The 26,473-nt window shown below is 47.5% G+C and overlaps 2 protein-coding genes across 3 annotated transcripts; one reads left to right on the top strand and one right to left on the bottom strand.

Annotated features, from left to right (window-relative positions):
- Nucleotides 1-3,126: 3,126 nt before the first annotated feature.
- Nucleotides 3,127-9,652, top strand: ANGEL1 (angel homolog 1). Of its 2 annotated transcripts, none has more exons than XM_066607648.1 (9): nt 3,127-3,214; nt 5,114-5,371; nt 5,455-5,663; nt 6,984-7,053; nt 7,136-7,702; nt 8,058-8,168; nt 8,243-8,297; nt 8,920-9,089; nt 9,174-9,652. In XM_066607648.1, exons 2-9 carry the CDS (start codon nt 5,131-5,133, stop codon nt 9,338-9,340), a joined length of 1,590 nt encoding a protein of 529 aa, XP_066463745.1. In that variant the 5' UTR covers nt 3,127-3,214; nt 5,114-5,130; the 3' UTR covers nt 9,341-9,652. The 2 variants fall into 2 exon arrangements, with proteins under 2 accessions (XP_066463745.1, XP_066463746.1); XM_066607649.1 differs by having other exon boundaries at nt 3,144-3,227.
- Nucleotides 9,653-9,654: 2 nt separating this feature from the next.
- Nucleotides 9,655-22,727, bottom strand: VASH1 (vasohibin 1). The gene is made up of 7 exons (XM_066607650.1): nt 21,774-22,727; nt 21,568-21,656; nt 13,990-14,046; nt 13,497-13,571; nt 11,627-12,008; nt 11,441-11,547; nt 9,655-10,111 (listed from the first exon to the last, which is right to left on the bottom strand). Exons 1-7 carry the CDS (start codon nt 21,954-21,956, stop codon nt 10,042-10,044), a joined length of 963 nt encoding a protein of 320 aa, XP_066463747.1. The 5' UTR covers nt 21,957-22,727; the 3' UTR covers nt 9,655-10,041.
- Nucleotides 22,728-26,473: the final 3,746 nt, after the last annotated feature.

Below are 26,473 nucleotides of genomic sequence, written 5' to 3' on the forward strand. Positions count from 1 at the left end.
CAGAGGTGAGAGAAAAAATGTATAAAGACATAACTTACAGAAAAAGAAGCCAAATATGCACCACCTGATAAACTGCAGGCTCAAATCACTGTATAACACAAGTAAAAGAAAAGAGTTTGTTTGGCTCCCCTTCTCAAACGGAACCTCCAGCTGCCTGATACGGATCCTCCAGACTTAAGCCTCCAGCTTCAACAGGGCAAGCGATATGCAAAAAAAAATCATTAGCAAGAGTGAAGCAATTACGTGAAGTAATTCTCTTTATTGACGTTTCTTTAAGACAGAGACAACTCCAAAGTGACAGACATGTTTCTGCTGCGAAGCAGCCTTCTTCACAGCCTATAAACAGTATGCCATAACAGACCCAGAGCTGTCAGTGGGGGACAAGCAAGGAGCTGGGATAGGTGAGTATAAGTTCGTTTGTTATGTCTAAAATAGGGAACCTGTTTCTACAATAAAAATGTTCGCCACACAACTGCTTCAAATGTAAGCAACTGTAAGGCCCAATGATCTGCAGAACTAGAATCTCATAGCGATGCATTAGTATCTGCACGGCAATATAATGTATGCGGATGTGATTTTTTTTTCCTGGCGTGTGGATCGCACACGCGGGGAGATATCGCAGCATGCTCCATTTTTCTGCGGATAACCGCAGCACAGCCACAGCTGTCATTGTGGCTGCGCCACAGATCTGCGGGACCAGGCAGAAGAAAGAAGATCCGGCTGCAATGGAGGAAAGCCGTATATGTTCAAACATATATGCTGGACGGATAGCTAAGATGTGATATTAAGAATCCCTAACAGAAGTGCACTACTGCCTCTGTTAGCTACATAATAATTGCCAGGCACCAATGCACCAGCCAGAATATTGTCTGTTTTTCAGGACCCTGATTGGCAGGTTATACACCCACATACCTCCTGTGCAACAAGGTAGGTTTACCATTCAGAAGTCTGGGAAAGCTGGGCGATAAGTGAGACAAGTGATAAAAAAATATGATGAACTAGCGTCTATTTACAAGGGATTTTAAGATGCAGCGCTGACACTGCACCCACAAATATTGGGGTGACAGTGTATAACTGGACGGAAATCACATATCTAGAAATCGGGGTGACACAACTGTGGGTTTCTGGTCACTGAATATTGGGGTGACTTATGTAACTTGAGGTCACATGTTTAAATATTAGGATGACGGCAATTACTGGGGGGGGGGGGGCACAATTCTTGATATTGGGAACTGTATATAATTACAGGCCACTGGTATTTGGATATTGGGGTGGCTATTTATAATGGGAGGTTATATGTTTCTGGATATTAAGGTAATTGTATACAAGGTGTAGTAAAATAAAACGAATCCAGCGCTATATCCCAATACTGGTGTCCTATAGTGAAATAACAATAGTGTACTTGAATAGGAAGGCTTGGATGCGCTACACGATAGTATGGGGCCTGGGCCCGGAAACACGGATTTCAATTTTGTGTTGTGGCCCCTGTAAGAGAGGGAGAACCCAAATGCAAAATTGAAGAGTAGCATGTGAGAAGCAGAAATCCGCTGCTATGACTGAAGTTAGGAAAGTGGCCTGCTGCTGCTACGATACAAGCATGGAGCTGTCGTTGGACCTGTTTCTTCAAGGGACTCTCAGTGCGGATGGGTACCTGAGTCTCCTGCAGACGACAGTGGAAGACTTCCTGGGTAATCTGCCACTATCGTCGCAGAGGGAGGACACTTCGAGTCTGTATACTACTGCATCGCTCTGTGACTACACCCTGTATAAGACCACGCTCACAGCATTGGCAAAATGCCACGTTTTATTGCAATTTTGATTGGCGTTTTCTAACCCCGTAACATGCATTCAACAGAGTTTTTAACGCACCCCATCATTGTGATGGGTGATGAGGTAGGTGCGTTAAAAAACGCAAAAACGTATAAACATAGGTCAGTGCTTGAAAACTGCAGCTTTAGAAGCGGTGCGTTCGGGCACAGGTCTGCAAAGCCCCATTATAAGCAATGGGAGCGTTGTATAGCGGTTAGTGCGGCACTCGGGATGCCATGCTAATCGCGTTAAAAAGCGATGTGTGTGAGAGAGCGGTCTAGGAGTCAAAGACCTGGATAATGCGGAAACGTTGCAGCTCAGGCAGTCATGGAGGAGTAAACAGATACATATTACACCCTATGACTGGGGTCACACGGGACGTATTCCCAGTGGAAATCTTGCGGTTTGGCCGCAGCGAAAAACCGCAAAATTTCCACCGGGAAAGCGCAGCTTCAAAACCCGCGGCACTTAGCCATGGGTTTTGGAGCGGCTTGGGCGCATGCTTTTCCTTTGTGGCCAGCGCTCCCATAGAGAGGAGCGAGGCTGCAATGGAACAACAACAAAAAAAATAGATATCCTGCAGCTGGGGAATCCACGCCGCAGCACCGGTTTGCCACAGCGTATTGGCCGTCCTGTGTGGCCGCAGCGAAATTCCGCGACAAATCTGCCCTGTGTGAACCCAGCCTATGGGTGCTGCAGCACGTGTTCGGTTCTGGACTTAATTCCTGTGGACGACTATCTTTTGTTTTTAATTATATAACTGGAAGTCACCGTCCCTGGATATTGGGGTGACTGTATGTAACTGGAGGTCACTGGTATCTGAATATTGGGGTGACTATAACTGGGGCTAACTGGTCCCCAGATATTGGGGTGCCTTATATAACTGGAGGTCACTGGTATCTAAATATTGGGGTGGCTATAACTGGGGCTTACTGGTCCCTGGATATTGGGGTGCCTTATGTAACTGCAGGTCACTGGTATCTGAATAGTGGGGTGACTATAACTGGGGCTTACTGGTTCCCGGATATTGGGGTGCCTTATATAACTGGAGGTCACTGGTATCTGAATATTGGGGTGGCTATAACTGGGGCTTACTGGTCTCCGGATATTGGGGTGCCTTATATAATAGGATGTCTGTATATAAGTGGAAGTGACAAATCTCTAGATATCGGGGTGGCTATGTGTAACTGGAGGTCTCGTGATATTGGGGTGACTATACAATTCGAAGTCACTGGTCTTCGGATTTGGGCGAAACTGAGTGTAAAGTAGGTTAATGTATTGGGAGGGTACTGCTGTTTTCAGCCCGTCCCCCGGAAGTGCTCACATGCCCCGGAAGTGGACGAGCTGTATTGGTGTTGTGATCGGAAGCACGTGCTGAGCCGTCAGTGGCGGTCACCGGAGCGCGGTACGAGACGGCCGTACGTCCGGAGAGGAGCGTAGTGCATGGCCGTGTGTGCGGTACCGGTGGTGTGCTAGGCGGTGTGTTGTGCGGGGCCTGTCAGCGTGTGCAGGCGGTGCATATGGCGTGTATGTGGCACATATTAGCGGGTGGATACTGGTATGTGTGTTGTGCTGGTGCGTGCTCGTGTGTATGCGGTGTACTAGCATGTGGTTATGAGTGTAGCCAGTGCATATAAGCATGTGGTGTGCTGGTGTGTGGTAATGTTTATGCAGCACATGTGTTGTGTTAATATGGCACATATTAGCGTGTGTGATGTGTGTGCTGCATGTTAGTGTGCGGTGTGTGACTTTTTTTCCCCAGGATTTTTGGGTGTCAGCACTCCTTTTTCTCACAAAGCCCTCGCTGCCGCCTGTCACTTTCTGGCGCAAAACTCAATAGGACTTTTTAATGTTAAAAAGTGCATCACATGAAAATCACAAGTTGTGTGTTGCGATGAAAAAGGAGGCTCCATAGGGAAATATGCGCAATTTAAAAAAAAAACAAAAACAAAAAACACATAACAGATTTAGCAGTTTTTTTTCCCCTCTCACAACATCACATGAGTGAAAACATCGCAAATGTGAAGAAAACCATTAAAAAAACCATTGGTTTAATAATTGCGCATTTTTACTCACATCATGCAATTTTATCACCAGTGTTAAACTGCCCTTAGCATGTGTTGTGTGTGAGCGCGCGCGGTGTCTATTGGCGCACATGTGTGGGGTGCTAGTGTGTGCGCTGTATATTGGCGTGTGAGTGTGCACGCGGTGCCTATTGGCGCGTGGGCGGTGCGGCATCATCTTTACTGTGCATGTGCCAGCTGGCACATCCACATTACAGATGGAGAAGCACTGGGTCGGATTCCGCTGCTTGTCGCCCGCGTGGATACAGCCTAAGGCCTTATTCACACAAGCGACACGGCATCGCAGCAAGAAAATCGCATGACTTTGTAGCACACATGCGAGGATTTTCGGGGAGGGGCTTGAAATATAACCCCAACCCGAAAATAAGCCCTAGCTGCAGAGAAATAAAATAAGTATACATCACCTTAAAAGTGCTGTTCGGGGCTCTGCTCCACCTTCTTCACAGTCCCCAGGACTGGTCTTCATCTCTTCTGGACGGAGATTGAAAATACCCCGCCTCCTAGAAGCGCTGGCTGTAATTGGTTCAATAAGTGCTGACTCTGATTGGCTAAACATCAGCCAATCAGAGGCAGCGCCTCCAGGAGGCAGGGATTGTTCAATTCCCCGGCAAGAGAGAATAGTGCTGGGGAGAAGATGTGGCCGTCTGACAGCACTTCTAAGGTGATATATACTGTTTTTTTCCCCTGCAGTTAGGGCTTAGGTTATGGCTTTGAGAGAAGGATTTCCTACCGTCAAAGTTGCATCGCACCGCATGAAAATTGCGTTTTCATGGTTTGCGATGCAACAGAGAGGAAGGCTCTATAGGGAAACATGGGCTACAAAACCTCACGAGTCGCGGGCATATCACCGGACCCACGAGGTTTTCGTGTTAGCATGTCGCATACTGCAAAACATCGCATGTATGAATTAACCCATAGGAAGGCATGGGCTTCACATACATGCGATTTGTAGCAACACAACAAAACCGCCCGTGTAAACAAGGCCTAAAGCTGAAGAACTTTGACCTGCGGACAGTGGCTGGATGGGAGTCTCATCATTTTTCCCCTTTCTTGTTAACACCGATGATCTGCTTCACTGTTTTGCGCCTGTTTCTCAGGCGTTGCTCTTTGTATGTGTGGTGCGTGTTGGGATCTTTGTGTGATGCATGTTGAGTGATTGTAAGGTTGCTTCTTCCACTTCTGCAGCTCTCACTCGGTTTTACTCTTTTGTATCTGTGCAGTGGGCAGGACAAGCAACATGGAAGATGTAGGGAACCCGACCAGCACAGAAGTTCTGGCATCATCTGCGGTGGACAGTCCTGAGGAGGAAGAGGTGGATGACACCCCCAAAGAGCTGCAGTCAGACCCCCAACCCATACAGGGCAGCACATGGAAGGAAGACTCTGCAGTGCTGGAATTTATGCTGTGCCGCAAGGGAGATAGCAAGTGGGAAATGGGAATGATGGAGCAGGCCCTTCCTCAACCAGTCAAGTACCACGGTCCGTGAATGCCATGTGAGGTTAGATGTTGGGGGTGAAGGGGAATAATTTATGTGGACTCATTCTTTCTTTTATCTAATTAGAGCTGCTGTGGAGGGACTGGCAGGACCTGGCCGAATCCCCTCTCGCTGCTGACCAGCAATTTGATTTTGCTGTCCTGTCTTACAATATCCTCTCCCAGGACCTCATAGAGCAGAACCCACAGCTCTACCAGCACTGTTCACCCCTAATCCTAAACTGGGACTATCGCTGGCCTAACATTCTCCAGGAGCTGCAGCACTGGGAGGCTGATGTGAGTCATTAGAGGAAAGGGGTAGTAGTACTTGAGAGGGGAAGAGGGTCTGCTCCTGTGTCCTTCCACGGATTGGGGTCCCATAGTTAAGGCAGGGTCATACGAGCATAAGACTACCGCGTATTACGTGTGCGATGTATGTGCTTGTGACATCAAGTAATTCGCAGGCAATCAAATACACGACTTTACACTGCTTTGCTTACATTTGCCTGTAAGAATTGCGTAATACACGAATGAAAAAAAGAACGCAACATTTTCTATTTTTGCAACGTATTTCACACAATAGAGCCCATTGTTTTCTTTGGTTGTGTAATCAACGGCGCCTATACGCAAATACATCGCGTATAGGCATCGTACATACGCAACTTTGCGAAGCGACAGCGCGGGAAACTTAAACACAGTACAATATCGCTGCCATACGCAGTAATAGGCCAGCTCACCGCTGGCTCTGCAGGAGGGCTTTACGTATACAGCCTTGTGAACCCGGCCTTAAAGGGGTTGTCCCGCGAAACAAAGTGGGGGTATACACTTCTGTATGGCCATATTAATGCACTTTGTAATGTACATTGTGCATTAATTATGAGCCATACAGAAGTTATTCACTTACCTGTTCCGTTGCTGGCGTCCCCGTCTCCATGGTGCCGTCTAATCTTCAGCGTCTAATCGCCCGATTAGACGCGCTTGCGCAGTCCGGTCTTCTCCCTTCTGAATGGGGCCGCTCGTGCCAGAGAGCAGCTCCTGGTAGCTCCGCCCCATCACGTGTGCCGATTCCAGCCAATCAGGAGGCTGGAATCGGCAATGGACCGCACAGAAGACCTGCGGTCCACCGAGGGTGAAGATCCCGGCGGCCATCTTCACAAGGTAAGTAAGAAGTCACCGGAGCGCGGGGATTCGGGTAAGTACTACCCGTTTTTTTTTTTTTAATCCCTGCATCGGGTTTGTCTCGCGCCGAACGGGGGGGGCTATTGAAAAAAAAAAAAACCCGTTTCGGCGCGGGACAACCCCTTTAAGTCTAGAACCCCAAAATATGAGTATCTATTGACACGTTGGATGGGATAGACAAACTTCAATGTCACAGTGCTAGGAGGGACCTTTTACCCGCCCACCAAAAACCGCTATGTCAAGATGTATCTATCGTTCTCCCATCTGCCATTGTACATGCCCCTGCGTATACTGCAATCTGAATCTCTCATGGTAGCTGTGCATGCCCTATGCTGCTGCCATCCTTCTGGGGACTCTTCAGTGACCGTGAAAAGCAATGCGGGGTACAAGGTGTGTTCTAGTCTGATGCCCGCCGCTCATGACTCTGCTTTCCCTCAGATCCTCTGTCTTCAGGAGGTGCAGGATGACCATTACCGGGAGCAGGTGCAGCCGAGCCTTAGTGCATTGGGTAATGTGTCTCCCCACCGTTGTTAGTGAGGCTCGGGAGTGAGGTCTTACGTGAAGATGATGACCGCTCTGTCTCCCCGCAGGGTACAGCTGTCACTACAAACGACGGACAGGCAGGAAGACTGATGGCTGCTGCACGTGCTTCAAGGCTCAACGCTTCACGCTGCTGGCTGAGAGCCATGTTGAATTTTTCCGTCCAGCAATTGACGTCTTAAACCGTGACAATGTGGGACTGGTGCTACTGCTACAGCCGCAGCTCCTTGAGGGGACACAAGATGGGTGTGCTGCTCCTACTCCGCTATGTGTGGCCAATACTCACCTGCTCTACAATCCTCGGCGGGGGGACATTAAACTGGCACAATTGGCACTTCTTCTGGCAGAGGTGGATAAGTTATCCCGGAATCCTGATGGTTCTCGCTGCCCAATAATACTTTGTGGAGATCTGAATGCGACCCCAGACTCTCCTATCTACCAACTGGTGTACAATGGGGTTCTGAACTACAATTGTCTGCCAGCCTGGAAGGTGTCGGGGCAGGAGCGTTACTGTACAACCCCCAATCCAAGGGTCCTCCCCTCTCCACTGTGGCCAGACTTCCTGGGCATTAGTGACTGCTGTCAGTATGTGACACACCAGGCTACAAAGGTCAAAGGTAAGGACCCAGAACGCTTCCAAATATAACTGGCGTGCAGAGCAAACACTAGAATTGGGGAACATAAGGCAGTGACTGAGGTTTCAAAACTTCACACTGGTTAGTTTATAGGTCCAACCGGCCAAAAAGAAGCTCTGTTGCCAATAGAATATTGCAGACATTCAGAATCTAGGCCAGTGCATCACTCTGCTGATTTTTGTGGTAAACCTCTATATGGACAGACATATGGAAGCTCCATATTTAGGTCCTTTAATTGGACAGCAATCGTGGATCTGTGAGACAGAGCTTCTCTTGAACCTCTGCAATGCCAACCTGCAGCTTCCTCATTATTGACCTTTTTTTTGGGATGTTATAGATAGACGAATATACACTCGTCAGCACCTTCTGGAACTCCGATACTGTGACTACTCCCTCCGGAGACCCGAGCACCTAGCTACAATAAAGGGTGTGACTGACAAGAATCCAGGTGAGTGGCTGAGGGTAAGGGGTAAGTAATGTGGAGTCCATACACTGTGCTCATTCTGTTTGTCTGTCTTACAGATCCACTCGGGGAACCGGCCCATGACATCCTGAGCTATGGAGTGCCAGCATTCAGGTATCAAGTGGTAGATCTTCTCCTTGCCTTCTACTACTAGAGAGCAGTGCATTGTGGGTACCAAATGACCAGGAGACAAAACTAAACTGTGATGTAAAACGTGTCTCGGGGTGGACAGACTGCAGTCCGGTTCCCATGGCATCTAACAGAATTGTGACTGCAGCTCTGGATGTGACTAAAGGATAAAAAAAAGGGGTGTTACTCAGCATCCTGTGGAGATGTGCAAGCCACTGCTATGTTATCTCACATTAGTCTGATGAGGTGTGACTAAGGCCCTTTTACACTGCAGTATAAATTGGAAGCAACATGCAACCAGCGGTGAAGTAGCGATCGTTTACCTTCACTTGGCATGCAGTTACACTGAACAATAATTGGGTAGTTTCGATAATTCATTGGATCATAATCGCAAACCTTCTGCCACTGCTTTCTATTCAGAAAATGACTATAAAACCTGTTTATAGCAAAAAATTTACAACAAGCTATGATGGTAAAATGATTTATCAGTGATTGTTCGGTCCCTGCACACGTGTACAGCTAACAATTATTTGCATGATAACCGTGCCGTGTAAAAGGTCCTTGAGACATGAGATGTAACACACTTTGTTACTGCCTCATTCTGCAGACCACAGCCCCTTTTACTCCAGCATAATTTGGACCTAACCTCTGCGTACAGCCACTTTCTGCCAGCTAAAGGTCGTTTCGAAGTCACTACTATGACCCTGGGCATGGGCAGTACTGTGGATTACATCTTCTATTCTGCAGAACCCATTCCAGTACGTGGCACAAAGCATGGTAAGTAATGTGGACAGAGCATTGTAAGCTTGGAGGACAATGTGCCACTATCGCTGGCATTACATATGTCTCTGTGTCTTCCAGGTCTAAGATTCTATCAAGACACGCAGCTGAAGCTTCTGGGACGGCTGTCTCTTCTGTCTGAGGAGGATCTGTGGGCAGCGCAGGCACTCCCAAATCCCTTCTGCTGCTCCGACCACTTGTGTCTTCTAACCCGGTTCAGCCTGGATTTGTCAGCAAGAGCCAAATAGTAAAGTCTGGGGCTGCCACTTCTCTCCTCACAGGAGATGGGTTTTGTATGTTTTTTTTATGTTGGTTTTAGGATTTGCTGCTGCCCAGTTGGACTCCTTTTATATCTTAGCAGAGTTATTCTCAGGGGTCTGCTGCACTCAGGGGATACCCTTGGTGCCCGTGTGTATAAATTGTATATAAAAAGCTATTTTAATTCTGGATAGTGTGCGCAGTGTGAGGATGTACAGATGCTGGCACGTTAACAGATGCATAACAAAGGACTGGTTGTTTTCCTGTGAATACCCCCAATAAACCAGAGCAGAACATGGCCACGTTGAGTTGACACCTTTATTAGGGAAGCAAAAGTGTAAAAGTGCTGGGATAAATACGGTGGAAAAAGAGCGTCTCTGCGATGCCACTGCATCATTATCAGATATTGGGGTTCAGAGTAAGTCCTGGCTCCTGATAGGCTGGCACACGTGGCTTGGTGATAAGGCAATCTGCAAAGTGTTAATACTGTCCTGTCGCCTATTCCTCAATAGTGGTTGCTGATGACCCCTCCCCTAAAGACACAGGTAACACATGGGTGTATGTCAATTCAGAGATATTATTCTGCTCAGTATTTATGGGGTGGGGGCCCTCTGTTGCTGTGGGAGGAGGGAAGGTCCAGGTAGCATGTAGAGGTGAAAAAGAGCAACTGCCTATTCCGGTGATGTTCCCCTCAGACCCGGATTTGGTAGCTGCCGAGGTCAGGTAATGATTTGGGGTCCACAGGTTTTTCCCCTGAAGGCCTGCAAAACACAAAATAGAAGTTGGGGTCAGATAATTCCTCTCCTCCCAAGAAAAATAATTAAAGGGGTTTTCCATGGAAAATACTATTGATGAACTTCAGGATAGGTCATCAATAGTTAATCGGCTGGCGTACGTCCCTCGGGATGCTGTCAGCACCACAAATACACAGAGGTCGGAGTGGATGTCTCCGCCCTGACCTCTGTGTAGTGGCTGGTGATATAACTGCAGGCACAACTCTCATTGAAATAAAAGCGAGCCATGTCTGCAATTACAAGCACCGGCCACTACACAGAGGTCAGCGAGGAGACTTCCGCTCTGACCTCTGAGTTTTTGCAGCCCTGACAGCATGCGCCCGCCGCCCAGCTTATTGGTCGGGGTCCCGAGTGGTAGCCTCCAGATGATTAACTATTGATGACTTATCCTGAGGATAGGTCATTAATAGCATTTTCCATGGAAACCCCCTTTAATAAATAAATAACTACATCTGCTGAAATGCTAAATCAAATATGGCTCCCAATGAAGGGAAGGTGGACCAGGCGCTGCTCAAGTCTGAGCTAGATCAGGGCTATTGCTGTCTTATAGCTGCAGTTCTGTGCTCATCTGAATCCTGAACTGCCTTGATGACAATGTTCCTTACTGATCTCTTCTCCTGCCATAGATCCACTACCTGGTGATTGTCAGCTGTGCCCATTAGGCCACTACTTTGATCAATCTAAGGTTGCATTCGCATGATTGTTTTACGGATGAGTGTCCCAAACCTAAGCTTACTGCTCTGTAGAGCCTTTGATGCTTTGAGTTTGGGTCAATAGACCCGAGGTCAGGCTGGGACACTTGTCTGTCATACGGAAGCAACAATATATATGTAATACGTTTATGTGAACATGGCCCAACGCTTTGTTTCTTGCTTGTGATTTTAGCTTCGGTCTGTGACTCCAGCTTGCTACATTATCTTTGGAGTCTTAGGTAGTCGACCTCTCATCCGTTGCAGTGCAGGCCACCTATAGTGATTCGCAGAGGAGGTCTGGCCTTACACATGTTGCTGTAGCACTCATGCACATGCATTTTGAGCCATAATACCGTGACATGTATAGAATTGTATTGCACACTGGTTGGTTGCCATTTAAACCAGTGCTCCTAGGTGAGAGCTTGTGAAATAAACAGCATCCATAATACTGTGCTATTTTTATGTGTATGGACTTAGCATAATCTGCGTATAGCAGTGTATTATGAGTGTGGTCTGCATGCCTACATTGAAATGCATTTACACTGCAATGGGGATCTGTGCAAGAGGCCAACATAGTGAACGTTTACATATCTAATGACGTTACCGTCTCTCCGGCCGCTCCCTGCGCTGTGGGCTGGCCTGTCCTCTCTGAGGGGATGGGGTGACTTCCCTTCTTCTCTCCTTAGGAGGTGAAGGGGGTCCCTTGATTATCTACAAAGAAAAAGAAATTGGTATGCGAGAAGACATCCAGGGCTCTTGCCAGATGTCTACGCCCGTCTGCCATCATTACCCTGAGTCTCATCTCTCTGCTGTGTCGCTCCAGCTCCCGGCGCAGCCCCTCCGCACCCAGTTCTTGCACATCCAGCACGGTGTGTTTCCAATCTATTTGTTCCACACTGTGTGGGTCATGTGATACGTAGGGGCCAATCTTTATTTTTCGGAGCGTGTGCCAGCAGCAAGTATAAGCTTCCTGGAAGTCGGCCATCAGGTCATTGAGGGTCTTATGCCGAAGAGGTTTATACATCAGATCTTCCCGGCGGCTGATGCCAATAGCGCCGAAGTGTCCACCCCAATGCAGGCCCAGTACAATGTGACGGAAGTAGCCACCTGCAAACTGAGTCTTGAAACTAATGGGGAAGCGCTCAAGGCCGGAGATGCTGTTTGTCAGATATCTGGATATTATTATATGGTTTAGGAGAACAATGGGTACATCTAAGCACCATAGACCTGTAAAAAACAGAGGCCGAGACCCACTACTGAACCATAATAACTTATTTTATACATGTGTGTTCTACTTCTCGCCTAAAGCACATCTGCCCTATAAAAAGTTGCTGAACGACTGAGCGCCACTGCACAGGACTTAAAGCGAACCTGTCACCTTTCCAACATCACCATCCACTAAGTTATGGTGCTGTTACGGGATGAAGAGCAAGAGGGGTATGTATTTTTTTATACTTGCCCGTTCTGATCCCAAGCTGTCACATGTGCACTGCACGAAAATCTGACACTTTTCAGATTGTTCTGCATGCGCTCTCCCATTGTCTTCTATGTGTCGGTGTGCGTCCAGCTATTGGAAAGTCAGATTTCTGTGTGACGGACATATTTCAGTGGCTGACGGCATGGGATCGAGAGAGTATTTAACCCTTTCCAATCCACTGTCTGACCTCTGAAGACATTATGATTTAAGGTTGTACAGCTCCGATGTTGGAAGATATCCGTCGGGGTTCTCTTACTGTATATTGCCAGCCTCTCTGCTATTGGAGCCTATCCAACGTGTCACCTCATGCAGTACTGGCTTTAGCCAGCAGATAGCGCTGTTGTATAATGGCAGAAAGAGAGTAAGCCCCCTAGGAAAACCAGGATACAAATTGGATTGGAAAGGGTTAAAGAAAAAGAAAAAAGAGGACATCATGTGGTTCCCCTTCACCTTTTCTACCAGCACCATAACTCCGTTTGATGTGAGGGGATTGGTTCCCTTTAATGCTGTACAAGCAAATCTTTTGCTTTACTTATCTTGTACTGATCCTGGGTTAAATCATATCTTCTACTCCAGTCACAGCCAGAGATGCAGATACTACTGTGGCTGCTTCTTGGACATTGTGGTTTACCAACTACAGACCTGTGGCTTCAGTTCTAGATATGACTGGTGTAAAGATATATGATGTGATTGGAGCTTATGACAGCACTTCTTTGGTCCCCTGTGTTTCCTTGGTTATAGCCCCTGGGTGCCACATCGGCATTATGGTTGCCTTCAAAGGGCTGATTGTAATTGTAAGTCTGTAAAGTCAGTATCCCCAGTGGTAACAGCGATGGTGAATCCGGTAGTGGCGTTGCAGAGTCTATGATAGATTACCTTTTACCTCGGAGTATGTCCTAGGCATTTGGGGGGAGAGGTCAGCAGACTCTGCACTGCTTCCATCAGACCCCTTTGAAATGTACAATTCTTGTACTGATGGCGCTTCCAGAGACAATATTCAGCTCTGTAGTCGGATTCAGTGAGATGCCTGTTGGGTTGCTGCCTGGCTGGCAGGCCACATAAAATAAAATGGCAGGCTGGATTCGGCCCGCAAGCCTTGATTGATATGTGTACTATACCCTGATGGTCTGGACATGACCCTTCGGGCTCTCATACTGTATAACATCTGTCTCTGGAAGGATACATGCCCAGAATAACGGCCTCTAGACATTTGATGGGCAGAGCTTCCTTGGTCATCTCTTTGGCCAGGTCCATCAGCCTGCAATAAGAGAAAAAAAAGTGTATGACCACTACTGCCCATGTTGGGTGTAGACAGAGCACACATACAGATAGTTACTGTATATGGGAGTGATACTGAAAGTACATAAAGATGACTCTTAACAGTCCCACTCACCCTGTACACATACTTCATGGCCCAATGTCCGCAGGCAAATCAAGCCGTTCATAGGGATGGATGGACATCCGCTAATGGATTAAATCATGCAGATTTGTTTTGCGGACTGATAAACAAATCCCAGCATGCTCCATTTTTGTGTGGTTCCCATACGGACTGCTTCCGACCCGCCCCCTTGGACATTGGGCCCAAGTCTCCACTTGGATTCCGCACTGGCACACACACTGTCATAAGTCTAATTACTTTCACCAAGATGCCACGCCACCCCCCCTGTGTCACTTACCCAGTGAGCGGCCTTGTCTTCTTGATCTCAAAGAACTGGGTCCCTGTGTGATTGTACCTGAGCTATGAGTTAAGGTCACACCCAAGCAGAGCTCCTGTGTCTTGTTATGCCACCCAGTTGTGGCGCTGGACCCTGAAGAGCACTTGGAAAATAAATGAACAGCACTGCCCCATCCCCATGTTTTGGGAATTTTACATGGAGGAAAAAAAGGTGACTAACTGAAACTTCTCTATTGGGATTACAGCAATGGATTTTGTTTGAAGGTTTTGCTTTCTCTGGAGTTGACCTTTGGAACTTGTCAGATTGAATATACAATTGATTGGCCAGCAGCATGTTATAGAGCAGGAGGAGCGGAGCAAATTGATATGGAGTTTTATGGCAAAGTCTTCAGTATAGTTTGCATATTAAATTAAAGCCTCTTTCACACGGGTGACGCGATTATCGCTGTGAGAAAATCACTGCAATATCGCATCGGTGGTCTGTGTGATATCACAGCGTTTTCTCGCAGCGATAATCGCAACTTTGTGTCGCCATTCAATGAGTGGCTATGACTGGTTCATCGAGCACTGGCTCTGATTGGCTGAGCCTTGGCGCTCGAGAACCAGTCACAGCCAGTGCTTACTGAAGGCGCTGAGAGAAAGGACAAGCAAGCGCCGGGACCTGCAGAGAAGACGCGGCGGAATGAACAGCGACTGTTAGGCCTCCCTCACACAGGGCATTTGCAAAACGCTGCCTTTTCAGCCCATCTGAAAACGCTGCCCATTCATTTCAATGGGAGACTCAGCTGAAAATGCCCAAAGATAGAACATGCAACACTTTTCAATGCAGCGTTTTCAGCCCTGTGTGAGCAGCCCCATTGAAATGAATGGGAGCCTTGTACAGCGTTTAGAACAGGGCTGAAAATGCTGCTGAAAGCACCCCGTGTGAGGGAGGCCTTACGTGATGTATTTGTCTATTTTTTTTTTTATACAGCTAGGGCTTGTTTTAGAGCTCTTATAGTAGGATTTCCTACTGTAAAATTTGCATTGCACTGCACGAAAACTGTGTTCTTGTGCGATACAACAGAAAGGAAGGCTCCATAGATAGGGAAAGCTCGCAAGTCGCAACATATCTAGCAACATGTGAAGGAACCCATAGGAAAGCATGAGCTTCACATACATGCGATTTGTCACACTGTGCGAAACAGGCCTAATTCTCTGTTTATTCTGGGCTGAGGAGTCTGCAGCTGGTCCTAATCAGTAATTGGGATAGATAAAATAGGACCAAGGCACACTTCAAAAGGCAGGACTTAAAGGGGTTGTCTCGTGAAATCAAGTGGGTCTATACACTTCTGTATGGCCATATTAATGCACTTTGTAATGTACATTGTGCATTAATTATGAGCCATACAGAAGTTATCAAAAGTTATTCACTTACCTGTTCCGTTGCTGGCGTCCTCGTCTCCATGGTTGCCGTCTAATTTTCGCCGTCTAATGGCCGAATTAGACGCGCTTGCGCAGTCCGGGTCTTCTGCTTTTCTCAATGGGGCTCCGTGTAGCTCCGCCCCGTCACGTGCCGATTCCAGCCAATCAGGAGGCTGGAATCGGCAATGGACCGCACAGAAGCCCTGCGGTCCACCGAGGGAGAAGATGCCGGTGGCCATCTTCACCGGGTAAGTAAGAAGTCACCGGAGCGCGGGGATTCAGGTAAGCACTGCCCGGTGTTCTTTTTTAACCCTTGCATCGGGGTTGTCTCGCGCCGAACGGGGGGGTTTGAAAAAAAAAAAAAACCCGTTTCGGCGCGGGACAACCCCTTTAAGGCCTCATGTCCACGGGGAAAATAAGAATTAAAATCTGCAGCGTTTTTCCCGCACGCGGATCCGCGCCCCATAGGAATGCATTGACCACCCGCGGGTAGATAAATACCCGCGGATGGTATTTAAAAGTGAATTTAAAAATTTCTGGAGCATGAAAAAAGATGGACATGCTCCATTTTAGTGCGGATCATGGGTGCCGGAGCTCATAGAGCACATAGCTCAATTGATCTCCCGCATGAAAAATAAAAGACAATTACCGTGCATCCGCAGCCCAAATCCGTGTTACAAGTCCGCAGCGGATCTGATTTTCACCGTGGACATGAGGCCTAAGACCAGGAGATGTATTGAAAGAAATGTATTCAGCAATGTATTTCAGTGCCTGAATGGCACCCTCCTCAGGCCGGTTACAGCACCACCGCACTAGATGCAGGGAGTGACGTCACCTGGTCACCCAATTACTCACAGTGACAAAGTAGCAAAATGAAAACAAAATCAAACAAGCTTATACATGAATTGGTACATAAAAAAAGGAAAACCAATGAACAATGAATTTGTTAACCACTTAGTGGCCAAGCATGTTTGCGCCTTAATGACCAACTAATTTTTCAGGTCTTTTTTCGTCTCCTTGCAGGAGCCATAAATGTAATTGCAATGGTGTTCGATGTGCAAAATCATGTGATAACATTATTCTCTAAGACTAATTTCACACAGGCGAGTGCGATATCGGGCCGTGAAACTCTGCTGTTATCGCGCTCGCCAACATGCGATATCCCCGCGGACGCAGGGTGTTTTTGTGTTGATAGCCGTGGCGGAGGATCACGGAGTGTTTCCCATAGTTTCAATGGGAAACTTTGCATCACACTCGGGTGCATGTAGGCTGCACTGGCCCCACTGAAAATATGTGATGCGAAAGCACGCCTAAAGATCGGACATGCCGCAATCCTTTTTACTACATCGCGGCGCAGAGAGAGAAAAAAAATCACTTTCAAAAGAATGGGTTCATATGTGTGTCTCGTAACGCACAAATCTCGTGCGAGATTCTCGGCCTCGTGAAACCGACTAAGTCAGCACCTAGTTTATGCGGTTTTTTTTATGCTTTGCTATTTTTGTACACAAACTTTAAAAAAAAATTGCTTCTGTGTTGCTGCATTCCAAGAGCTATAGCAGTTTTTTTCCATCGATGCTCCATGAGGGCTTGTTTTTATGGGACGACTGCTAGTCTTCATTTATCCAATTTTTGGGAACATATTACATTTTGAGTTGCTTTTTTTTATGGTTTTTTTTCTAGAGGCAAGATTTAAATAAATCTCTAAGGCTGGATTCACACGAACGTATATCGGGTTGGTTGTCACGCTGAGCCGACATACGTCGCCCTCATCTGCAGGGGGGGGGAATGGAAGAGCCAGGAGCAGGAACTGAGCTCCCGCCCCCTCTCTGCCTCCTCTCCGCCCCTCTGCACTATTTGCAATGGGGAGAGGCGGGATGAGGGTGGGGCTAATTTGCAGAACTTAGCCCCACCCCCATCCCGCCTCCTTTCATTTCAATAGTGGAGGGGGGCGGGAGCTCAGTTCCTGCTCCTGGCTCTTCCATCCCCCCCCGCAGATGAGGAGGATGTATATCGGCTCGGCGTGAAGACAGAGCCGATATACGTTCATGTGAATCTAGCCTAATTCTGGCGTATTTGTTTTATTTTTAAGTTCAACTGATTTTATTGAGAAAAAGATAAGAAAGTTATTACATGCTGATCAGCTAGAAAAGTCCCCTCCCAGGGTGTGAATTAATGTAGTTTCACGGTAAAAACATTTAAACAATTAACTTCCACACAGGGTTCCATTTACAGGAAATCTAACAAACGAGATGCACCAGTACCTGCTGAGCCGCATAGGCCACCGTAGCAGGCAGACCTGGAAGCTATATCCAAGCCTCCGGGTGCCATAGCAAACCATCAGAACACAACACAGGCGTCTGTGGTTGCACAGACCGTGGCGTGTAAAGGCTTAAACACTGGGGACGCGCGCCTGACTTCTCACGCAGCCGCCATCAAGACGGCTTTGCAGAATAAAGCCTATTAACAGCCACCATCAGACATATAGGTAGTCGTTAAAGCGTTAAAAGATTTAAATGTATTTACATATGCAAATTACACTGGCTCCTCTCCCAAGCCAGTTATAAAAAGGAGAGGGGTGGAGAATTAAATCATCCACTGCAAGTAGAATAACAAGGCAGCTGCTGTCACCAACAGCCCTCCCTTAACACTACAATGATAGCGACTATAAAAATGATTAAAAGCACAAAAAACAAGTAAAAAAAGTGGCAAAAATTGAAGCCCAGAAGTAACATAACAATTCCACAGATACAATGTAAACATTTGGTATATAAGATCTCTTAAGTATTAAAAAAAAACAAGAATACAAATGTAGAATTCCTCAAAGAATAATAATTGTTAGGTTTATAGATCCACTGGGATGACACCTGTTCTAGGGAGTGACAGATAATTGGGTGGGATCTGATTGATGGGCTTAAATGGAAAAACACTGTAACAGGAGCCTGCTGACTTTATTCAGCTGATGTTTGTTCAGACTGCCTCGCAGGAGTCGTATGGTCCTGCCAACATAGTGGAAGTTGCATAAGCATTCGATCAAATAAACTACAAAGTCCGATCTGCAATTCATAAAACGATTCAAAGGTGAGAAGTTTTGCATCTGTGGCTAAGGGCCTATTCACACGAGCGTCTATCGGCCGCCTTTTTTAACGGCTGGCCGAAATACACTACCATCTGATGCATTGGATTCCAATGCATCAGATCACACAGGCGTAGTCCTGCGGTGTACAAGCGCCCGGCTGGAAGGATAGTCCTGGAACTATCTTCCTGGCCTGACTACGGCCGCTGCCATAGACTCCTATGGGAGCCAATGACAGCGGCCGGAGAAGGGAGGTGGGAGAGAGTTTAGCAGTGTGACTGCTAAACTCCCTCCACCCTCTCCCATTGCTGGCTGCGGACAGGGGGTGAGAGCTTATTTCCACCCCCTCCCATTGCAAACAGCCGGAGGGGAGGAGAGAGGAGGTGAGCCAGGGAAGGGGGAGGCAGCATAGCAGAGCCAAGCTGGCTTTGCCCGCCTAACGGCGTATATTGGCTGTCCGTGAAAACGCTGTCTGATATATACACTCGTGTGAATAAGCCCTAAAGCTGAGATTTGCCGTACATGAAGGAACCTACTACAGCAGCCCTTAGGCTAACAGTTTTTGTTTGTTCCACAAGAGACTGGGGGCAAAAATGGTCCTTAGGGCTCCCTTATACTGACTATTGTGATATCGCTGTGAGAAAATCATGGCACAGAGGCCAAGGAATGAAATTCATTACCTACGAACAAATTTTGTTCCTTGGCCCCTGTGGCCTAGAGAGATAGCAGCCCTCTCAGCATTGCTCAAGTTATCGGATCCCTTTCTTCCAACTATGATATAGTAATACACCCTGCTGACAAGGGTGGGTGCCGTATTATTTTGCTTGCAGTGGATGATTTTATTCCCCTCTATGGCTCCTTTCTTAAGCCAGTTATAAAAAAGGATAGCAAATAGAAACCTATTTGGATATGCAAATTATAACAAGCTAATTGTTTATTAGTTTGCACATTTTTTTGCTTATCTTTATGTACCAATTGAAGTATTTTAGCGTATAAGCTTGCTTGTTTTTATTGTTGGTATTTTGCCACTGGGAGTGATCAGATGACCAGAAGACGTCACTCTCTGCATCGAGTGCGGTGCTACTGTAACTGGCCTGAAGAAGGTGCTATTGGCACCAAAATGCATTGCTGAATACATTTCTTCCACTACATCTCCTGGCATTGGCCCTGCCTATTGAAGCGTGTCGTGGTTCTATTTCACCTTTCGCTTGATTCCTGGATCTGTGGAGGCTTTGGTTATTCTGTGACGGGCTGACTGCCGCTGCACTGACAGGCTCATATACTTGCTGTGTCGCTGCCAGCTTCAGGAGGTACCAATATTCTTTAGATGCGATTTATTCTTTTCTATTCCGATCCATCTGCACAATGCAATGCTAGCTCTGTTTACAGTCACATGTTAAAGGGGTTGTCCCGCGGCAGCAAGTGGGGTTATACACTTCTGTATGGCCATATTAATGCACTTTGTAATGTACATTGTGCATTAAATATTGGCCATACAGAAGTTATACACTTACCCCCTCCGGTGCTGGCGTCCTCGTCTCCATGGCGCTGACCGAAGCCGCCTTCTCCCTCGATTAGACGCGCTTGCGCTGTCTGCTCTTCTGCTCTGTCGAATGGGGCCGCTCCGGCGTGCTCGCACCGCACAGGTCTTCTGCACATGCGCAGACCAACTCTCCGGCGCGAGCACGCCGGAGCGGCCCCATTCAACAGAACAGAAGAGCAGACAGCGCAAGCGCATCTAATCGAGGGAGAAGAAGGCTTCGGTCGGCGCCATGGAGACGGGGACGCCAGCATCGGAGGGGGTAAGTGTATAACTTCTGTATGTAATATACATCGTGCATTAAATATTGGCCAAAGTGCATTAATATGGCCATACAGAAGTGCTTAACCCCACTTGCTTTTGCGGGACAACCCCTTTAAAGGCTGTCAATCACTGAGTAGGACCGCCCACTGGACTCAAACCCAGAATGAGTAGGGAATAGAGATGAGCGAGCATACTCGATAAGGCAAACTACTCGAGCGAGTAGTGCCTTATTGGAGTACCTTCGAGAGAGGGAGAGAGAGATCTCCTCTCTGTTCCTCGCCGCTCCCCGCCCCCTACCGCCACCTGAATCTTTAGAGATGAGCGGGCAAATACTCAAATAAGGCACTACTTGATCAAGTAGTTTGCCTTATCGAGTATGCTCACTCATCTCTAGTAGGGAATTAAGTTTATTGAAATACAAGCTTTCCCACAAAAATATGTATCAAACTGTTCAGCTTCTCCTGTTCTGTAACACCCAGGCCATAGACTGAACAGCATTTCAAAGTTTCTTTTAAGGATTTCTCAGGAGATTTCACAAAGTGTTAGCCGACACTCCTACCACTGATGCCCTATCCTCAGGATAGTTTATTAATAGTTGATCGTCAGGGGTTCACTGGTCAGGATCTACAACAATCCGCTGATATTAGGCCAGCTGTCATTGCTGGGGGAGCCAGAAGCAGACAACTCTGGCTGTACAGCAATACAAACCCTGGCCATTGCGCTATGGACAGAGCTATGTGCTTCCAGTTCTGACTGCAATGACAGTGGCCCTGGTGAACAGCTGATTGGTAGGGGTCTGCCACTCAGGATCCCCAGTGATCAACTAATAATGACCTTTCATGAGGATAGGTCATCAATTGTGAAGAGTAGCTGCATTTTTCGCAAACTTTTGAGATTACGGCCATATCAAAAGTTTTGATCAGTGGCAGTCCCACTACTGAAGTCTATAGAAATTTATAGAGCTTGATGTGGCCATCTTCAGCCACGAGGAGGAGCCGAAAAGCAGCGTAGATGGCCGAAGGGGCACAGCACTCAGGTGCGTCCTGCAGCCCCCCTGTTCTAGCGATCAGCTGCAGAATTCCCCATGAACAAAACTTTTGCTATAGCCATAAATACTTTGTAAAAAGTGCAGTTGCTCTTTATCCTGGACGACTCCATCAAATGGAATCTGCTCATCGAACAGTACCCTGGTACCTCCGATCAGGGGTGCCATGACTGCATCATTTACTGCCTCTAATAGTGGATCCCTTTAATCATTGACAATGGCAGCTTCCATATACACATGCTGTGAAGGATACTGCAGCTCTCGGATGTACCGCTGCACGGCCTCCACACGCTCCGGTACAGAAGCTCCAGAGGTCAGCGCTGGCAATGGTGGTAATGGAACCTGTAGATGAATATGGAAATCTGCATTAGTGTCCCCAGGTGACTCCCCAACAAGAGGATCCGAGCCTCCTAATCCCACCCTTTTAAAGCCAAATACCACCCCCCGTAGGACACTTACCCGGGGCAGTTCCACAGCACTCCGAATTGATTTGACTAGATTCTCACCATCAGGATGAGTCCGTGCAACGTACTCCCACATTCGTTCCCACGTGGGCACATCTATAGGGAGTCCCCCTCTATTCACATAAAATGGGACCCCTCCATCCTCATCAACGGCACCATTGTGAAGCCCCTCAGACATTCCTGAGCCACCCACCCGTCAGTAGCTGCTACATAAACCCAGCCAGGCCCGCGGCCCCCGCACATCACTCCAGGCTTCTTTGTTCCTAGGCCACACAACAACTCTTAGCTAAAGCAGCTGATGCCCATTAACTAGATCTGAACATGCCACAGCCATTCATGCCTGGGGCCTCAATGCAGCAGCCCCCCTATTCCTGGGACCCCTGCTTCACTGCTGCCCCCCTATTCCTGGGACCCCTGCTTCACTGCTGCCCCCCTATTCCTGGGACCCCTGCTTCACTGCTGCCCCCCTATTCCTAGGATCCCTGCTTCACTGCTGCCCCTCTATTCCTGGGGCCACATGCACACAGCTGACCCCCCTCGGATCCAAACACAGCAGCCTGCCCTAATTTCTTGGACCACCAACACACAGCAAACCCCCCTATTTCTTGAACCCCCAACACATACAGCTGCTCCCCTATTCCTCGGAGCCCCAATACACACAGCAAAGCTCCTATTCCTGGGACTCAGCAGCCCCCACAACCTCCAGCTACCCACCTATTCCTGGGACCCTAACGCAGACAGCATCCCCCCTATTCCTACGACCCCCAACACATACAGCAGCTCCGTTATTCCTGGGATCTTGTAGATAAAGACCCCGATGTCCAGGAGGAGCCGCCCTGCCACAGCTGGATCATCTTTAACCCTTGAGGTGCGGGTAGGGACTCAAGGGCTCTGTAATCCCCAGCTGTTCTAAGAAGATTCCTGGCATGACAGCGTTAAAATCAGCAACCAATCAGAGTACGTATGATGTCACAAAGCAGAGACTAATCAGGAGCTGGCGGGGGGAAAGGGCGGAGACAACTGGGAACAGATAAGGTCTAGTATGGAGTTGAGCAGCGCCCGTTAGGTTTCATGACGTTAGTCACGTGGTATAGACCAGTCACGTGACCTCTTCCTGCTTTAGCTTCCTCGTCAGAGTCCTAGCAACGAAGCTGAGCGGTAGTGACGTCACAATGCAGGGGCTCCAGCAGCTCCTTTCTGGAGAGATCAGTAGTCCCAAGAAGGGAGGAGCAGCTGAGAGCAGCTCCACTCTAGACAGTTCATTGCTGAAGAGTTACTTGAACGATGTTGAGGTGGATTTCACATTTGCCCAGTTTTAAGGTCTTTTTGCGCTGCATTCAGATATGAATGTTCGCTTCCCTGGTCGTTGGCCCCTCTGAGTAGCGGTGCGTTTACACTGAATGATTATCGATCAGTAAACCGTTCAAACAAGCGAAACTGCTCGCTCGTTGTTTAGTTTAAGTTTGCATAAAAGTCAGCGCCGGCTCGTTTACTTGTTGGGCAGTTTAAACACTGATCAATCATAGGAATGTGAAACACTGAATGACAAGGGCCCAAGGACTGCGCGAGTCTCAGGTGCGGTCTAAACATGTGACCCCAGCGCAGACGAGCTGGTGATGACATCACCAACCAGCTCATTCACTCGGGCAAACGAACCGAGTTAAACGTGTAAACACGTTCATAGGCTGATTTGATCTTTTTTATGCTAGCATATAAAGCATGTGTCCCGGTGTGAAGAAGGTGCGCTGCCGACGAATACTGTCTGTATGGGGGCCATTGTATTAACAATCTTCCAGACCCATAACCACTGATCCCCTGGTACGTTTGAACAGCAGTAGCAAGTGTAGGTCAACATGCAATTTGTCGATCGGCGCTTGTAGTAACAGGTAGGCAGTTGTGTAAAAGCTTGTTCAAAAGAACCCTTGTTCACAAGAAATTAAAAAAATGTACCAAAACTGGCAGCTGAGCATTATTTTTACTGTTTTAACCCCTTAGGCCTAATCCCCACAACTGGATTTCCGCTACGTGAAAACCCGGTGGAAATCCGCGGCGTTTCACTGCAGCTATTAGATTCTATTGAACCTAATAGCTCAGTGTACATGCTGCGGAATTCCACAGCATGAAATTACCCGCACCATGTCCTATTTGCTGCGGGTATACGTGCAGACGGCTTCCATTGTAGTCAATGGAAGCTGCCCGTCACGCTATACTTCCGCTGTAGCACAGCAACAGTATAGCGTGAATACGCACCCCGCCCACCACCAAGCGCATCATATGACGCTGCCGGCGGGTCATGCGACACTGTAGGAGCACCATGCGGGACTTCGCACGGCAGAGGTAAGTATGGGGTCTACTTGTACTACTTGTATTTTTTTAAAGATATTTAATTTTTTTTAATTACATTTTTTAAATTATTTTCTGTCTTCATTTTCTGCACACAAACATCGGTCGGGGGATTTAAATGCTGCTGTCAGTAATGACAGCGGCATTTAAAGGGGTAATAGCCTTAATTGCAGCTGGACAAAGGCCACAGTTTAGTCAGCCAAAACGTCGCTGTGATTATGCTATTCTTTTACACAATAAAAGTTGGATGGATATTTTATTCCTGATTCTACTTGTTGATTGATGGAAGATCCTGCGTGCTGCCTGTCCTCTATATACGTACAATCAGTTGTCACCTGTGGTCATTGGACGTAAAGGTTTATTCTCCCTAATTGTCCACTCTACGGTCTACATTGTGATGATGATGGTAGCGTTTTCTTGTTGTGAAACCAAAACTCTCAGCATATTCATACTATTGTTAGGCTAACTTCACATGGGCGAGCGCGATATAGGGCCGTGAATCCCGCCCCTATATCACGCTCCCCACCATGTAAATTCTCCAAGGATGCAAGGCGGTTTCATGTTAAAGCAGTCTCGCATCACTTTGAGGAAGCCGTGGTGGAGGATCGTGGAGTTTCCCCCATTTTAATGGGAGACCTCGTGATGCTGCCGCCGGCCCCATTGAAAACAATGGACGTTGCAATGCGAAAGAATGCAGGGAGATAGAAGAAGCTGTGATTTGTTTCCTGCATTGCATCACGGTGCAATGCAAAAAGACATCGCTCATGTATATAACCGCATTTGAAAGAATGGGGGTTCATATTTGTGCTTCTCGCAACGAGAAAAATCTCATGTGATTTTCTCACCCATGTTAAGTCGGGCTTAGGGTCATACAAGGAGGTGTAGTTTCACATGGTCCAAACTTATACTATGGGGGCTCACCGGGCTTTGCAGTTATTTGTACTGAATTTGGTTCTGGTGCTGTATGTATGTTATGAGTTCGACATTAAGGGTTGATACACACAGTGCGGCTGGCTGTACATGGCCAAACCAGACCTGCTAGTGGTGGACTTTGGTTACACGATTTTGCAGCCACGACAGGTGGGCATTGTTTGGCCTTATGTTTCCACCCTTCTGGCATGTCATTGCTTACGAGCAGTGCTGTGTGTTTTCCTCCAGGCTTAAACTGGCCAGCCAGCCCATGCCATAAGTACCATATTTTCCGGCGTATAAGACGACTTTTTAACCCAAGAAAATCTTCTCCAAAGTCGGGGGTCGTCTTATACGCCTGGAATACGCTGTAAAAAAAAAAATCAGTACTCACTTCCCACGGCGCTGCTGCAGGCTGTGGCTCCCTCCTTCACGCCGACAGAGCATTGTTTTCTGGAGGCGGGGCTTGAGTGCCACGCCTCCAGAAAGCTAATGCTCTGATTTGCTAACTCAGCATGGGGTCCAATCGTTGTGTTTTGCTGCTGATGAGTAATGAGATGCGTTATCGTGGCAAAGTAAAGCATACAGTGCTCGAAAATCACAGCACTAGAAAGCGCCGCATTCGAGCACGTCTGCGAAGCCCCATTGAAATCAATGGAAGCGTTATACCAGGATTACTGCAGCATTCAAAACGTTGCAGTAAAAAGCACATGTGTGAGAGTGGCCTGAGTCTGTTAACCCAAGAGTAGTCTCAGTGCAATGGCAGCTGAGGTACGGTGGTGCAGTACTGGAAGCACCGGCAGAGACGTAGTCTTTACCACGGGCTGGGGAAAGGACAGGCGAAGTTATTGCATAAACGAACAGACAGCCAGAGGGTCTGGGCAGGTTGTACTTGACAATGATTGATCTGATTGCAAGTCAAAGTCAGAAAAATCACAGAAAGTGAAATATAAAAACAAACAAAAAAAATCATAGAAGGCGGCCGTATAATTACTGATATACTGATACATGAGGGCAGGCATATACACCACCTACCCCCCAACATGCAGATAGCCAAAGTGCCAAATGGAGGAGCAAAATTAAGTCAAGGTCAGGACATGAAAAATGGGAAAGCTTAAGGTGACCAGATTTTCCCAGGGTCAAAGCGGTACAAGGAGGCGGGGCTTATTACAACTTTTGATTTTTACCTACGTTGTTCTAAAAAAGTACAGGGATGTTTCAAAAAAGACAGAGAGCGAATTCTCCAGTATTTCTGCATCCAAAAGAACAGTAAAAATAGGTACCATTGAAACCAGAATCTGGGGAGTGCTGTCTGCGGGAAGCCTTCGGAGGAGGTGAGGGGGGAGCGCCGCATAGTATGAAATTTCCAGTCAAAATGGTTTTTGGATACGAAAATGTTGCAGAATTTGCAGTGGAAATTTCTGTTGTGGACATTCCGCAGCA

This window comes from Eleutherodactylus coqui, chromosome 6, assembly GCF_035609145.1.
Source record: "Eleutherodactylus coqui strain aEleCoq1 chromosome 6, aEleCoq1.hap1, whole genome shotgun sequence".
NCBI classification, from domain to species: domain Eukaryota; kingdom Metazoa; phylum Chordata; class Amphibia; order Anura; family Eleutherodactylidae; genus Eleutherodactylus; species Eleutherodactylus coqui.

What these genes read in the sequence shown, in the direction of transcription:
- ANGEL1 (XM_066607648.1), top strand. Translation starts at nt 5,131, where the DNA reads ATGGAAGATGTAGGGAACCCGACCAGCACAGAAGTTCTGGCATCATCT. An exon ending in TATGGAGTGCCAGCATTCAG is followed by an intron (nt 8,298 to 8,919) that starts GTATCAAGTGGT and finishes CTCATTCTGCAG; the next exon opens with ACCACAGCCCCTTTTACTCC. An exon ending in AGTACGTGGCACAAAGCATG is followed by an intron (nt 9,090 to 9,173) that starts GTAAGTAATGTG and finishes TGTGTCTTCCAG; the next exon opens with GTCTAAGATTCTATCAAGAC.
- VASH1 (XM_066607650.1), bottom strand. Translation starts at nt 21,956, where the DNA reads ATGTCTGAGGGGCTTCACAATGGTGCCGTTGATGAGGATGGAGGGGTC. An exon ending in GAGGCCGTTATTCTGGGCAT is followed by an intron (nt 12,009 to 13,496) that starts GTATCCTTCCAG and finishes AATAATATCCAG; the next exon opens with ATATCTGACAAACAGCATCT. An exon ending in AGGGAGCGGCCGGAGAGACG is followed by an intron (nt 10,112 to 11,440) that starts GTAACGTCATTA and finishes TGTGTTTTGCAG; the next exon opens with GCCTTCAGGGGAAAAACCTG.